This window comes from Zingiber officinale, chromosome 3A (assembly GCF_018446385.1).
Source record: "Zingiber officinale cultivar Zhangliang chromosome 3A, Zo_v1.1, whole genome shotgun sequence".
In the NCBI taxonomy this organism is placed as follows: Eukaryota; Viridiplantae; Streptophyta; class Magnoliopsida; order Zingiberales; family Zingiberaceae; genus Zingiber; species Zingiber officinale.
This window is the reverse complement of record NC_055990.1, coordinates 162,449,817-162,467,043: the sequence shown is the minus strand read 5'-3', so window position 1 is coordinate 162,467,043 and position 17,227 is coordinate 162,449,817. Positions and strand designations below refer to the sequence as shown.

The 17,227-nt window shown below is 37.5% G+C and overlaps 1 protein-coding gene across 1 annotated transcript; it reads right to left on the bottom strand.

The window, feature by feature from the left end:
• Nucleotides 1–8,681: 8,681 nt before the first annotated feature.
• LOC122053219 (protein kinase and PP2C-like domain-containing protein) lies at nucleotides 8,682–14,554 on the bottom strand. The gene is made up of 12 exons (XM_042615162.1): nucleotides 14,376–14,554; nucleotides 14,173–14,299; nucleotides 13,914–14,080; nucleotides 13,292–13,359; nucleotides 12,981–13,204; nucleotides 12,264–12,315; nucleotides 10,596–11,118; nucleotides 10,455–10,524; nucleotides 10,165–10,384; nucleotides 9,976–10,080; nucleotides 9,638–9,733; nucleotides 8,682–9,207 (listed from the first exon to the last, which is right to left on the bottom strand). The coding sequence occupies exons 1-12, from the start codon at nucleotides 14,500–14,502 to the stop codon at nucleotides 9,013–9,015; spliced, it is 1,974 nt and encodes a 657-aa protein (XP_042471096.1). The 5' UTR covers nucleotides 14,503–14,554; the 3' UTR covers nucleotides 8,682–9,012.
• Between the last annotated feature and the right edge of the window lie 2,673 nt (nucleotides 14,555–17,227).

Genomic DNA, 17,227 nt, shown 5'->3' with positions numbered 1-17,227 from the left:
TCAATGACTTGGCTGGGATAATTTTTACGCCCGGCCGAACGGCACAGGGTCTTCGCCATCGAGCTTGACTGTTGTAACCATACGCCCAGCCGATCGGAACGGGTCTTCGCCATTGAGTCGGTGGCTCGGATCTTATACATCATGGAGATAGGCCGCTCGGCCGATAATGCCAATTGCGTTTAACATTTTGCTTCCTGCATTTCAAATATACAGCCAAACGGAAAATATACAGCACACATTATATTGGTGCACCTTTCACCCTGCCCCGGAAAGGTTGGAGATAATTTGCGTTTCATGGTTGATCCAAGTCCCAATCCATCTTCATCCGCTCGGCGATGCTCCCCCTTGAATGTCGGTTGGATCATTGTCTCGGCGAGGCGTCCACTCGGGGATCATTGCCTCCGCTCGGCCACCTGATGCTGACGTTGTTTGTTGATTCAGCCGCTCGACTTGCACATTCTCTCTCTGTTGCTCCACGAGCTTAGCTGCTCTTGCCTTGATTAGAGCGTCGAGCTCCTTCGTGGAGAGCATCACCGTGTGCGGTCGTCCAGTCTCGTCCATTGCTTCCGATCGGATGCAGGAGCGTTCCCACAGACGGCGCCAAATTGATCCTGTCCGAAAACTGAATCAACGGACGCTGGGCACGTGGCGCTCTCCGGTTGCTGACGTGGGTCTTCGACTGCTGGTGCGAAATTCCGGCGATCCTGCAAAGAAGTCGGGCCAGGAAGGGGCTCCCGGCTACGACCCTCCGACGCTCAAGTCAGATAACGAATGGCAAGAAGGTGGCTCCAGAGATTTCAGATTGCATACCTCCGGTGAAGTCTAATGGTCTTTATATAGAGCCACGGGAACTTGGTGCACACCAATCGAGGTGTACACGTGTCATATCCCTTACCGCAACATGGGCTTGTTAGAAGGGCATGTCTGACTCCATACCGCTACAGTCTGAGCGTCTAATTGATGGGACAGCAGAACATTCGATCGCACCATACTGCGTATGGTTTAGTCTTCGAATATGCCTGTTGTCAGCAACAGAGGTTACTGAGATGATGTCCACACTGTCCCCTACTTTTTGACTTCCTCTTCTAGGATCGACCATACAGCCGCTCGGCCAGCGCGCTCGTCTTTAGTTAGACGTAGGTGGTCGCCCGTCCGGGAAGACTGAGGGTCGTCCTTCCGCTCGGCCCTTCGTTCCTGTTCAATCGAGCGTCGGAACCCCGACTCCTGCCGGGGCGCCTGTTGCCATCGGTTATTCACCGGTCGGCCGGCCGGGAGGTCGGCCCATCCTTCTCCAGTCGGCTGATCGGTCCGCCCTTTTTCATGAGTCCGGTCAGTCCATCCTTATCCGATGGACCACCTGGACCTTTGACTTCCACTTGGCGTTGACTTCCCAGCACGGGGGTTCCCTATTCTTACCGCCGGATCAATGTTGATGTGGCATATTGAAATCTTCAAAAAAACTCATTCAAAGCTTTAACTATTGGAGATGCCCTTAGTCTTTAGTATGTCACCTCAATATCACATCAAAAATATAAAAACATGTCACTCTTTCCACATTCAAAAAACCTCCTTATAACTTTTTTTGTGGATCCTACATTATCAACTTTTTTATGCACCATTTGACCCCACTCATTGTTAATTTTGAGATGAAAGAGCATGTTTGAAATTTTGACATCTCCAATTGTTAGAGCTATACATGAGCTTTTTTGTAATCTCTAATATGTCATCTCAATAAATATCAAATCCTTTATCACATTTGGTATAACATTTCCTATAACATTGAATTGCTTGCCAGCGGTATCAAATTTAATAATTGTAACTTCTTGGCACCCGACAGCCTCATATTTATAAATTTGTCACACGGTCCACACCCATAAAAATGTTCGGCAATTGTGGTCGGATTCTGGCTAGAATCTTGCCGCAATTGACTGTGATCCCTCTCTGGGTTCACATTCTCATCCAAATTGTAGTTTAGGTCACAGTAGGCAGTCGAAGGTCGCCCGAAGGCCGCCGACGATGGGCAGGCAGCCGGGCAACCGGGTACCGAGAAATTGTAATTATTAAATTTGATACCGCTAGCAAACAATCATCAATGTTATAGGAAATGTTATACCAAATGTTATAGAGGATTTGCTCCCATCTCAATACCACATCAAAAATATAAAAATCTCCATAACTAAAAAATCTTCCTATAACTTTTTTATGGACCCTGCATTATCAACTTTTTGTGTATTATTAATTACTAACTTCACTGATATTGTTAATTTTGAAATGAAAGAGCGGGTTTGAAATTTCACTATCATTCTTAAACTATAAATCTCAAATCTTGCATTCATAATGGTTAGAGTTTTTTGTTTAGTTTTTTTCATTTCACAAACCTCTTTAAAAACCTTCCATTTGAGATACTCTTAAATTACAAACCTCAAACCTTGCATTTAGAAGGGCATCTCTAATGGTTAGAGCTATATATGAGCTTTTTTGTAGTCTCTAATATGCCATCTCAATACTGCATCAAAAACATAAAAACTTATCATTCTCTTCGCAATAAAAAAACCTCCTTATAATTTTATGGTTGCATTATTAACTTTTTGTACATCATTAATTACTCGTCCAACCATATTGCTAATTTGAGATAAAAGGGCAAGTTTGAAATTTCACTACCGCTCTTGAACTACAAACCTCAAACCTTGCATTTATAAGGGAATCTCTAATGATTAAAACTCTAAATGAGGTTGTTTTATGATCTCAATATGTCACATTAATAATATGAAAACTTATTGAAATATCTTCAATGGTTAGAGCTCTAAATGAGTTTTTTTTGTGATCTAATTCATAGCATGCAGTTCCATGACTCTATGCATATTACATCAATTTCGAGACAAAAGAGCATTTTTAGTTTTCATTACTACTTTTAAATCACAAACCTCACATCTACAATGGTTCAAGACTTTTTATTCAGTTTTTTTTTATAAATCTTGCATTGGAGATGCCCTAATGATTAGAGATTTTTTCTTAGCTTTTTCATTTCACAAACTCTTTTAAAAACCTCCCATTGGAGATACCCTAATATGGGTGGGGCTAATAATTAATAATGCACAAAAAAGTTGATAATGTAGGGCACATAAAAAAGTTACCGTCAATTTTTTTAGTTGTGGAGAGAGTGATAGATTTTTATGTATGTGATACTGAGGTGACATAATGGAGACTAAAAAAAACTAATAGAACTCTAACCATTAAAATGTCTTAATGGTTGGAGTTTTTTCTTTAATTTTTTTCATTTCATAAATCTTTTTAAAATTTTCCATTGGAGTAAGGGCATCCATAATCATGAGAGCTCTCCAAGAGCTCCCTTAATGCCACATCAAAGTCATATCAAACGTAAAAAAAAATCCGTATATTTTTCCACTATAAAAAAAATTCTCAACAATTTTTTCATGAGCCTCATACTTTTTTATTATATTTTACCTTATATATAATTTAAATTTAAATTCATAAATTACAAATAACATTAATAATTTAAAAATAAATTACATTACATCAAATAAAAGACCTCAATAAAAATATTTATTGATTTTTTAATTGAAATTTAAATTTTAATTAAAATATGGAAAAGAAATGAGTGACTACCTAAACACGGAGTAGCTTCCTACCAAAAATGAGGGAGCTCTTTCACAACGGAAGGGAGCTCTCATTGTGCATACTTTTAGAGCAGCTATAGTCATGAGAATTCTTTAAGAACTCTCTAGATGCAACATCAATGTCACAGCAAAATAAAAAATTTTACATATCTCTCCGTTATAAAAAAAACCTCACAATGATTTCTTTATGAGTCTCGTATTTTTTTCATTATATATATTTTTATCTCTCTTTTATCTTTTACATTATATAATTATTAAAAATTTATAAAATTTAAATCCATAATATGGAATAACATTAAAAACTAAATTATATTTTTTACATTCTATTTTTCTAAAAAAAAACTAAAAAAACTATTTTAATAAAAAAAATGAAGGAGCATCTTCCTCCTCGCATAAATCGAGGGGAGGAAGCTCCCTCCCTATTGCCGTCGAAATGGTGATCAAGGGTGGCGCCAAGTGACGTTCTATTTGGGCCGGAGCCTATGGGATCAACACTGATGATTTTGAGATGTCAAATTTGTGATGGAAGAAAGAAAAAAAAAAATGAGGTGATAGCTTGAGAAAAAACAAAAGAGAGAAGATAAGTTGGCCCTAAAAAAAGTGAGGAAGATATATTAGAGATTTTTTTTGTTTCGATCAATCCGAATTATAACTTTTAGCTCCACCTTTGGTGACAATGGTAGCTCCGAATGATGCCCTTAGTTTGTGTTCCTTTGGATGCATTTTTGAGGTGCCCTTTAAAAAGGTAGATCGATTACTGCAACGATCCTCTTAGACCATCTTCAATTCATCATCAAAACATCAAATTTAGTATCAAATTAGCACTAAAAGACTCCAACCCATACATCAAATTCCACACCAAATATGATGTGTTGAATAGTGCAACACCATGTTAGATGATGCACTATTCACATCACCATATTTGGTGTGGGAGAGAGTTTTTATTTTTTTAATTTTATTATATAATTAATAAAATCAAATGCAATAAATTTGTAATTATTATTTTCTTTGTCTTTACTTATAGGATATTTAAATGTAATTATTATTTATTATAAATTTAAATTAAGTGTATTTAATAGCATATTTAAATTTTATTATGTATTATTGTAAATATTTAATTTATTAAAATTATTATTTTATTAATTATATAATAAAATTAAAAATAAAAATTATATATATATATATATATATTATAGGTGGATACTGAATTTTAAAAAATTTAAAATATCAAAGATTAATAAAATATTAATTTTAAATATAATAATTATCATATAAACAAATTAATAAGAATAATAAAATATTCTAAAGAATAGTCTTTTTTGGTGTGATATGGTATGGATGGGTTAGAACTGAAATAGTATTTTGTGTTAAAATTATATCATTTTAGTGTAAAATTACACCAAATTTAATGTTATGGGTTGAAGATGGTCTTACCGTCTGTCCAAGCCTACTGTTCACGTTGACCAGCAGCTTCTCGTTCAGGAATTGCTCGACAAACAACAGCCAAGTGATCACGAGAATTCCGGCAGTATGAGAAGCTGCGGCGCCCATCCTTGCGCCAACATTCCCTTACCGTCGCCGCCGACCGCCTTGTTCTCGAACCCCTCTTGTAAGCCATTCTGATATCTCTCCGGCATTCCGCACGACCCAGATGAACGGCTGGTCAGACGCCTCAAGACCTTGTGCATCTACCGCAGCTGAGTAGCCGTGAACCAGGCCACGCTCTTGAGTAGACGTAGAGGACCGACCTCGGCCTTTTGGTTTCGAGTAGAGCTGTCAATTTATGTTGACTCGCTCCATCAAATAATTTGAGCGGGTTAGGTTGAAATTTTATCTGTCAAAATCCAACATGGACTGACCTGCCTAGGCCCACGACCCGCACGGGTCATGGAACGATGGGCTTGAGTTGACTCGCAGATTGAGAAACACATGTAAGTTAAATTTTATACCAATTTATTATTTTGTTTTATTATAATTTTAAAATAAAAATAATACTTTTTGTCAAATATTTGTACTCATTTGTGTCCATTTATATTTAAAATATTTTCTAGATATATTTGATTGATGAAATTTTTTAAAATTAAAATGTTAAAGATATGAAACTTTTTTTTTTATTTTTGATGGGTCTACAGGTTGGCCCGCTTAACTAACAACCCGCCTTGAATTATATGGGAGAATTCTCAACCTACTAAAATGACAGTCCGACCCGACCTGCCCCCACCAAATGTCTCACCTACCACGGCCCGACCCGCCCCACCAAATGGCTCACCCGCCATGGGCAACTCAAGAAATGATCGGTTCTCCAAAAAATCGATTAATTCCGTTTGGGTTCGGGTTTGAATTTTTTATTCGATTAAACCGAATAGACTGAATTTATAAACCAAATCAATTTTTTACACCATAAATTTTAGACCGAACCAAATTTTTATTGAGCCAAATCAAATTTAAAAAAAATGATTTATTCGGTTTGTTCGATTCAGTTTGTTCGGTTTTATTCGGTTCGATTCGGTTCGATTTTTATCAAAAATCGATTCCGTTCGATTTGTTTGAAAAAAAATCAGTTCAATTTGGTTCGGTTCGGTTCGATTTTAACTGAATACTCACCCCTATCTTAAATGGATCTTCTTCAGTATGTCGGGAACCTCGATCAACAATATAATATGTGAAAATATTTTTTCCCCAACAACAAAAAATCCAAATAGACATATTTTATCTCAAAAATACCTCTGAATCCAATATTGTTATAGAAGCTAGTATCTCAAAAATACCTTTCAATCTAGTGCTATTGTAGAAACTATTAGATAACTTCTATAACTTATCGAAATTATCCGATAACTATTATAATATGTTTAAAGTAGGGGTGTCAAAAATGAACCTGATCTGACGATCCAACTCGAGTCGACCCGAAAAAATCAGGTTCGGGTTGGGCATTTTCAGGTTCGGGTCGGGTTAGGGTTGGAGGGTTGGAGAGTAAAAAAGTTTCGGGTTGGGTCGGGTCGGGTTCGGGTTGACTCGGGTTGACTTAAATATAGGGTTTTGTGTGTTTTTTAGGGTTAAATCAAATTTTATTTTAAAAATTTAGATGTTTTTATGTATATTAATATCATGTTTGTATAATAATGATGGAGTATTGAGATAAAAGTGAAGAATTATAAGGAAAATAGTCTAAAAAAATCATTTTAATTTTTGAATAGGATTTTCGGGTTATATGGGTCGGGTTCGGGTTGATCGGGTTCGGGTTCGGGTTGAGGTGTTTTGGGTTGAACTCGAGTTCGGGTTGGGTTCCGGTTAGGCTAAAAAATAAAAACTCAACCCGACCCAACCCGACCCAATCCGATCCGACCCATCCGAATTGACACCCCTAATTTAAAGTGAGTTTAGGATTTAAAATTTACATATGTTATAATATGTAGAAACTATCCCATGGTTGTTACAATGTGTTTAGTGTAACTTTAGAGTTTAAAATTTTAATATCTTCAAAATATTTCTACAACTATTTCAAAATCATTTGGATAAAATTTAAATAATTTTAACTAAATTGGTAAATTAGTATTCAAGGATCTTAGATCCTAACCACTAAATCATAAATTCTAAATTTACAAAATATGTTATAGTAGCTTCAATATATTATAGTAACTGCTATGTATAAATTATAACAGCTACTTTATAACTTTTATAAAATATAAATTATAAATTTTTAATTCATCATAAATACATTCCAGTAATTACGAGGATACCTTTTATATATCGAAGAAATTACATGTAACTGCAACCGATTGTAAAAGCTATTTGATAGCTTTTATAATTGCACCAGATGAATAAATATTTTTGAAATAAAATCATGAAAGAACGTCCGTTTATTTTTTAATAAAAACTAGACACCCTTTTATAATTTAAAATTTGGGCCACCTTCCGACTTTTGTCAAATTTCATTTGTATGGAGGAACATGTTTCCGGAAAATGCTTTCTCGGATTTTTTTTTTCCAAGTATTTGCCATAGGAAAAACATGGTCGATGAATTTTTAATAGAAAAATTGGGATTTTAAAGGAAAATAATACCAGCCAGTTCTGTTGACAGAGGATGCTGCTATGTTATTCTAAACTTCTAATCAAAAGTGATTTTTTCTATGTTTAGTTGACAACGGATTAATTTTAAGATCCATCAATTTAATCTTATAAAAAAAAATTATTAGTCATTAGATAAATCAAGAGATGCTCATGATAGTCTATTCAAATGACCCACTTGCTCAGATTCACTATCTATTAGAATAAAAATATTCTATAATTCATCATAGTTGAGTCTTGCCCTTAAGACTTCTAAGATCGAAATCCATTATGAGGATAAATCGTGAGACGCTTATGATGATCCATCTAAATGGCCGACTATCCATTGGAGAGAAAATCTCCTACAATTAATTACAACTAAGGTCAATCTTGATATTCCTGAAATCTGTATTTAGAGATTTAACCAATGCACTATAGCCTCGGGCAAAAATGATTTTGTTTGTCAATCCTGTATGTGTGTGATTAAGTGGTAAATTAAGAAAATCATGATTCAACATAATCGGTATTTTAGATTTATTGGATAGAGAAATTAGGAAAGAAGTCCATGCGAGCCTTCTTCCTAATGAATTAGGAAGGGATCAAGATGTCTCCTCTGGATGATTTAATGGTTAACGTATAAGATATTGTCATCATGAAATCTGGGATTCGAATCTCGACATAATCGATATAAATACCTCCCTCATGTGTCAGTCACTATTCCAAAGACTAATAGTTATTCTTGATTTATCTCTTCCATGTTAACCTGGGGATGAATTATCGGAAGCGCTGAGACAAGCCTAGATGCCTTTTGGTGGCAACCAGGAAGGGATCTAGATAGATATTGATTCAACAGATATCCATTAGCAACGAAAGGGGAAAATGAAAACAAAACCATTGCATTGTTTTTACCAACATTATCTCCACATAGATCATAGCTTCCTCTCAAAACAATGCTGCTGTGCCTATTCTTGAAGAGAACAGGGGCAGCGAACAAGGGGAAAACTCATAAAGCATATTGTTGCAAATAATTTCACAAACAACCACAATACATTAGTCCGTTTCTAGAGAGAGTCGATATACCAAATCTTTCTTTTCCCGACTCCAATTCGTTGTCAACTTCAAGAACTTAGACAACTTTAAAGCGAAGAAAATACATTGCTTGATACGACTTGGTATCACAAAAGAATTGATCAGAAAATAAGAGGGCAGAGCTTCACTGGAACTATATTTCAACCGAACGACTCAAAAGTCAGTGAATTCGGTCGGAAGCTAAAACAGGACTGAAAACGCACAGTTACAATGTGCCACTTATGGGATGGTTCCTCCTGAGCTAATACACTCTCTCAGCTGTTGAGACAGGACGGAGGAAAACCACAATGACAGTGATGTTATCTTTGCTTCCTCGTTCAGCAGCTTCAGTGGCTAACCTCTTTGAACACATCCATGGTTCTTTAACAGTGTCTTTGATGATGGACACAACCTCCTCATTCCTCATCACGTCCCACAGCCCATCACTAGCCATCACCTGAGTTCAAAGAAAATTCTAATTAATACCACTAAAAGTGACTAAAACGCCTAGATGATATATTAATAATGATATAATCTTAGCACAGTGCCTTGGAGCATCCACTGAGCCATTCGAGCAAAAGATCCCTCTTCTCAGATGTCAAAGAAAAAAGAGTAAAGAACAGTGAATCTTGAAAAGAAATATTCGCTACAGGAAAAGGTCACTCCTGCTCTGCTGTAGCGAGGGGAGAAAGAGGAGCATAATGAATGGCAGGCAAGCCAATTGATGCAGATGCAAAGTAGCATCATAGGAACTTTAACTTTAAAAGGGACCTATCACCTAGTACTAATGATTCAATCGGTGATGATAATGCAACCCAAAGGTAAAGAAAAAAAGGGACAAATAGTTTGGTTTCAAATTCAGCAACTTAGTACATAAAAGGAACTACCAGAAACTCATCATTGGAGGAAATGCAAGTCTCAACTATTTCTGGTTTGGCTGTCACTGCAGGCTTCAGATCATCATCACCAATTGACCGTGTTACCTGACAAGAGGGGATAAGTTATTAAAACATTTGGCTACTGGAGGCACATGAAAGTATAAAACAAATAAAGTTTGCCATTGGGTTATTGGAAGGGATAACTAAAGAGAGCATTTAGTCTGTTTTTTCAACCGTTTGAGTTGCTTGAGGAAGTAGATTATATTATATATAACTATTCGTATGCATGTGTTCCAATTTCCAAAACTTCAGCCAAAGTAGTTGTTCTCAAGAGAGGATAAGGCAACCTGGAGAGCAGCTGATCCCACCCTCCATGTATCTACTTGCCATTTCACTTCAGCGCCTTCTTCCATGACACGGGTTCTTTCCTCAGGACAGCTTGCAACATGGTCCTACAAGGAAGAGCAGTACCTTAGTGTGTCAATTTTGATCAACGATTATTATCTAAATAGCCAGCACTATGTGACGATTCACACTTTGCTCATAGGAATTGGGCAGCCTTTGCGACTTATAATTGCTCGGCAATCACCAGCGTTTGCAACATAAATGTTGTTCCCAGATATTAGTGCTGTTATTGCCGTGCAACCAGGATGCCAATCTTTCTGAGCAGCTCTTCTAGAGTTAAGGTGGAATGCCAGCTCATCTCTGAAAGCTAAGTCTGTCTTTATAAAAGCTTCAGTAAGCGAGTCTGCAGGACTGCAATTTATTCAAATAAGAAGAGTGATGACCTTAAAATAACAGAGAAGAGCATTAAACAGAAGGAAACCTGCACATATAATCAGAGTTCCTTAGGAACACTGGCAGTGCTTGAGAAGCAAACTCTGCTGCGGCTGCTCCTGCACACATCAAATTTTTAGTTAAGATTCGTATCTTGAGAGTATTAACTGATATTGAATCAAATATACACCTCTATGACCATCAAAAATCCCAAAAGCGTGAACACCCTTGTCTTTGCATAGATTTGGAAGGAGGAAGTGTGTGTCTTCCATTTTCTCCCTTCTTCCACGGGTTGCAAAGGATCCCCAGGACAAAGTTGGGTTATAGCGTGGAGTGTCACAAACAGAACTGCAGCAAGTTGTCATATTTGACTTTTCAGCAATTGCTTTTTTTGCTAATTCTTCTCCACATGCTAACCAATTAAACTCTTCTTGAATATATTTGAGCTCATTGGTGCTATCTTGAAAATGAGTGTTGGAAGTGAATAATGGTAGATAAGAGATGCTTCTTTGATTCATAAGCATCCACAACTCCTTGACAATATCATCAAATGAAGGTCTATCCAGTGGATTTTGATGCCATGACCTTTCAATAAGCGACAACAAACTTGGTGGACCACCAGATTGATGGTCAGCAAGAGCAGGCCTTAGACCAATGGAAACTTCTGATGTAAGTTGTTGTTCGGTATAGCTCATTTCAAGAACAGTGTGTGCCTAAGAAATATTTTAAAATCATCAAGATAGTTCATTTTAAAGAATTCTAAAGGTAGATCAAGAAAAATTAAAGACAAAGCTAGGCGTGCCTATGCAAAATGGATGACGATAATCAAACAACACGAACAATTAAACATCATGGTGATTTTAGAGAACATAGGCTTGGAAGAAAAGTATTTATTTGTGAAGCTTAGAAATAATTGTACTAGATTACAACTGCTAGTTTGAAAGGTTTCAGTATAAAGATTAATAGGTGCCCAATTTTTATTCTAAGGAGAACATAATGAACTTGAAGGGGGGAGAGATAGGGGATGAATATTTTGAGAGGATCAACCTCTATGTCAAAAGCTATACTATTTCAATAATTTGCTTGATGCAAAAGATACCCACGAGTACATATTTATAGGCATCCAAGAGGGTATGCTCTCTACAAGAAAATAATTAATTCAAGAGAAAATAAGGCAACTTAGAAAAATAGAAATGAAGAGGAATTATTATCAATTGATGGGTATTTGAATTAATCTCCATCTCAAATCATATCACTTAACAACCTTGTCCTCGAGGTTGACCAACAATAAACTATATGAATTTTCTTTTTCTTTTCAATGACAAAAAAATTAACACGGATTTAAAAAAAAAAAAACGTTACGGGAGCAGAGATTGCATCAGCGAGAAACAAACAAGTTTTGTTAAGAAAGGGGAACATGGATTGGAGAGGTCATGACGCAAGGCGTTGATCATTTTGGCACTGGTGTTGGATGTGGTCCAATGATAATGCAAGTGAAAATGATGACAACATTAGAAGGGGGCTATGGCTTTCGATGATAGCGGTGGTCTTGATACCACATGCAAGGTGTGACATGGGAAATGAGAAGCAGGAAAGAAAAAGGGGGTGATCATTACAAAAAGGCTTGACCTCCAAATGTGAAAGACTAAATATTATTTCATTAATTTTCTTGATATAAGTGGACCAATAGTGTGATTATTTATAGGCATCAAAAAGAGCACCTCGTTGATAATAAATAAGTAATTCTAGATATAACTTATTCTCCAGAAAATAAAGCTAAATAAATTTTCATTGATCATCATTTAGGAACGTATTATAGATATTTGAATGACTTGGCCAATAACCATTGCAATAGTACCTGGGCTTCTGCTTGTAGATCTGTGTAAGGAACAACACCAGTAAGAATCTCGCTGCACAAGTTCTAAAAGCATTGTGAATAAAGAAGGAACAACAAATAACTAGAATCATTTACTGTACAGAAAATATGTCCGTATAAATATGCTGCACTCAACAACTTCTGTTAATTGTGTACCAAAATGAACTAGTGAACTACCTATAGAGTAATACAACAAATAGCTAAATTGCAAGCACTAGTAAATAATTTCTCAAACATGAACAACAATGAAAGAATGAAACACGAATTATCCACTTCTACTATCTCATTGTCCCAACATTGTTGCTTTCATCACATCTTACATTTGCTCCCAGAATTATATATATATATATATATATATATATATAAGCACATTTTTTGTTAGTTTTCTATCAGATGTTTGCTTTAAAAACAAAATAAATGTATATTTAGCCAGTTCATTTATTGTTTTTGTAACCGAAGCATGGCATGCCTATATACAGCATAATTCATATAAGTTTGCTTTTTCCGTATCGATTATGAATAGCATGCAATTGTTTGTTAACTACTGCTCATTTTATTTTAACAGTGCTCGTCCACAGTAGTAATCATGTATTTAGTATCCTCCATGGCATAAAAGTCACAATGTGGGGTTAACAAAAGCCATATAACCTGAATAATGACAGTTTCTAATTAATATATAGGCAATTCTATTATTCTTACTTTATAGATATTGCAAAACTGTAGACGTCTGACTTTTCTGTGTGAATATCCTTCCTCAGAATTTCTGGTGCCATATAGATGAGAGTTCCCACCATGTTTTTTTTGTGAAAACCACCAGTAGGCTTGCCAGATGACCTCCAGTTGTGAACTGATATATGTTTAAGATCCTTCGTGTAGGTAGCCAAACCGAAGTCAGCTAGATGTGGATGAAAATTCTTGTCAAGCTGCATTATGAACCACCTTAAATATCGCATTGTTTAAGGATACACATACCATGCTAGAGGAGAAAAAAGAATTGCAGATATGCTTACAAGAATATTTGCAGGTTTAACATCCCTATGTACAATTCCAAGGTTTTGTAGGTACAGAAGAGCTTTTGCTAAAAAAAGACAAATATAGGGGGAAAAAGTAAGAATCTAACAGGAATAATAGGGAAACAAGCAGCAGCCTAAAATGATCACATAAATTAAGGATGCTAAGTTATGGTTTAAGTACAGTGTATTATTTCTTCTACATGGAACTGATAGGGGAGGTGAAAAAGAATGCAAAAGAAGATGAAACGTCAGTTCAACAATACAATACAAGACGAAAATTTGGAATCTTTTACATGTAGAAGAGAAATGCTATCCCCACCCCACTCACACCAAGACATTACTTTTAGTGTGAGTTTATTGTGATAAAAAAAAATTAAAAGTGAAACAGGGTCAGGAACAACTAATTTGTTTATGATAATATACATTCATTTTGTAAGTTCATCATTACGGTTAGTTCCTACCAAGGATCATCAAACTAATGACGTATATCATACAATCCCAATGAAGAAGAAGAAGAAGTCTTTAGAACTAGCACTTGGTCCACAAATGTTTCCTATTTTGCACTAATGCAATAAAGCCTACGCAAACTGATATCATCAATCAGGACCACGATCCACACCTAGGTCATAAGCGATGGAGATCACTTGATCCACGCTGGGGATCCATCCATCAGCGTGTAGCCTCTCGGCCAGACTCCGACCCTCATACAGCTCAAAGAAGAGTAGGTAGTCAGGCGGCCTCGCGTTCGCCGCCACCAACTTGGCCAGCCCTGGATGATCCAACTTGCTTGACTCGATAAATCAAAACCAAAAAAAAAAAAATCAGCATACCGAATACAAAGAATAAATTAATTAATTAAAAACTTGGGATTGCTTGACCATAGGAGCTGGAGTTGGCGGTGGAAGTGGTCGAGGTCGTCGGAGGTGGAGAGTACGGGCTTCTTGGCTGCGACCTTGGTACCACTGCCATCGAGGAGCCTCGCCTCGAATACGGTGCTCTCCGCACCTAATTCGTGCATTCGAAACCGACCGATCAATTCCGGCCTAGTAAAAGTGGATCGAAGATTCAGATGGGGATGTACCTTTGGCGATCGGGGAGAGGAGAGAGAAGGAAGAGGATGGGAGGCGGAGGGGGATGGAGGAGCTACTGCAGCAGCCCCGATAGCAGGCGTTCGCGTCGGCCTCCGCCGCCGTCACCGCCACAACCATTCCGATCTCCCGTTGCGTTTGACTCGAGTCCGGAGACAGCAACCACAAGGAAAAGTCTAAGATATTGCAGGAAGCGTGGGCCCTTGGTCGAAAGCCAATGAGGAGGGTCGTTGGACCGTAGACTTGCACGTGGCGGAGTGGTAGCCGCCGGTTCTCGTGGCGTCGGATAACGTGCACCAAATTGTGAGGAAGGCACAGGAGAGGAGACAAGCACTTTCCCTATTTATTTCGGTCCAAAAATAATATCATAAATCAATTTTTATAATATATTATTAAAACATATAACAATTAATATAAAAAAAAATCTTACTATATTTCGGTTATAAATGATTTTATATTTTCAATGAGAAAACTAGTTCTTGTGGTCCCACCATTCCAAAATTAATTGCAAAATAAAATTATTATTATTATTTAAAATATAATACCTTTTTCATTTAGCATTATATTATTAGGCTATCCCATTGGGACTTTTGATTGAAACAGGCATGAGCTGATTTGGTGGACTCACACACAGAGACAGATCCAGGCAAGGATGGTCCAAGCCTATAGCCCAGCCTTTCTTGGATCCTCCCTCGTGGTTGCCTGCCAAGACGATGGTGTAAACGAATATAATTAATTGGATGAAGACAAAATTTGATTGATTGAAAATTATTTTAATCCATTAGTAATTTGAAAAACAATTAAAATGTGAATTTGAGTTGTTAAGTAATTAAGAGGTTGAGTTGTAAATGATTTAATAATAATAAAATTAAATAATTTAAATTGATTAAATTGTTTGACTAATTTAAACAATTATGGGGATTAATTACTCCTATTATTTAGGATTATATTAAAATGTTAAACTATATATTTTTTTTATAGATCGAGAGACAAATTTTTATGATAATTCCGCAGGACTTTATTTGTCATATTATGTCTTTAAATTATTTTATGCATGAATTATATATATATATATATATATATATATATATATATATATATATAGTATTATTATTTTTAAAACGGTATATAATTAATATTCAATATTAGTTAATATTGAGATTTATATAGTGATATGGGTTATGACGGACCAAAAGGTGATGTGGAGATCAAAGTCAAGATGATGTGTCAGTTCTATTCCAAAATGAGTAACATCCTCTCCTTTGGCATGGACCAGTTGCCTAGTGTTAAGGTTTTTAGGTTGACCAGATTGACGTTTAAATCGATCTGGGAAAGATGGACATCTTTTAGGCCGAGCGAATTAGAGAATTTATTGTCTTAAGGATGGTCAGATCTTGGGGTGGTCAAGATTAAGGTCGGTCAACTTTACACATTAGCCGGAATGGCTGACTCACTCTATAACGAACCAACTATAAAGGGCAGCACGCACGTGTATTCGTCCAGTCTTAAAGTCAGGCGAACATGTATGCTCTGTTCGTACAAATATCTGGCCATACAAATATTTGGTCAAGAATTGACACAGTGTGGTTGCATCTCTATTAGTAAAGCTGCATCTCACTTAATAACCCTTTATAAGCTCGGGCGGATAGAAGAATGACCGAGTCTGTAGCACTTATTCTTATATTTTTCACCTGCACGGGATCCCAGTAAAGTACAGAGTTATGCAAAATATAATAAAATAGCTTAATGATTGAGAGTTCAACTAAACATTCTTACCGGGCGACTGGCTTAAAGACCAATCAGGATATACTTAACAGACAGTATTCTAATAAGGTGACCGACTCAAAGACCCACCATACAGCATCATAACGAGAAGGTCAGATTAAAAACCGACCAAGATACATGCAGTATACAACATGACCAAGTCACTTATACAGAATGCAACTGAACGTCTTAAAAGGCGACCGACTTAAGGACTGATCGGGTTATATTCAGTAGATATTTCAATCAAATGGTCGGTGATCCTGTCCAAATCGCCGAACCAAAGGACGCTGGGCACGTGGCGCTCTCCTAGCCGATGACGCAGGCCTCCGAAGCTTCGGCGATCCTGCACAGAAGTTGGGCCGGGCAGGGGTTTCCGGCGGCGACCCTCCGACACTCAAGTCAGGCAAGCAAGTAGTAAAGAAGGTGGCTCCAAAGCTGGTAGAATGCGTACCTCCGGCGAAGAATGAGGGCCTTTATATAGGGCAACGAAGAATTGAGTGTACACTTACCGAGGTGTACACGTGTCCATGGCCCATACTCCAGTAAGGACTTGTCAGTGAGCTTACCTGACCCATACTGCTACAGTCCCAGCATGTCCTCGATGGGACAGCGGAATCCCCTGTCACAAGATTTGGAGCATGGCCCACACGTGAAACATACCTGCTGTCAGAAAAAGACGTTCCTTGTCCTTTTCCCCTTTGCTCCAAATCTGGCTTCCGGGCGGACAGCTCCCTCAACATCCGGCCGGACATATGCGGTGGTTTACTTGGGGAGGTCCTCCCTCACGTGCTTTATGAGGACTATTAGCAGTGTTACCTTATGGCTTTGGCCGAGCGTGAGGTCCGCTCGGCCCACGACCTTTTCCACTGAGCGCCGGAACCCTGATTTCGACAGGGCGCCTTTAACCATCAACCGAATATCGTCCGGTCGGCAAGCCGATCGGACCCCACCCCTCTCCGGGCGTTCGAATCCATTAGCCGGCCGGTCATCCGGTCGGACTCGGCCCTCTCCGGGCGGGCAACTGCCACTGTGGCTTCCACATGGCGTTGACTCTACAGGGCGGGGTCCCCTGTTCTTACTA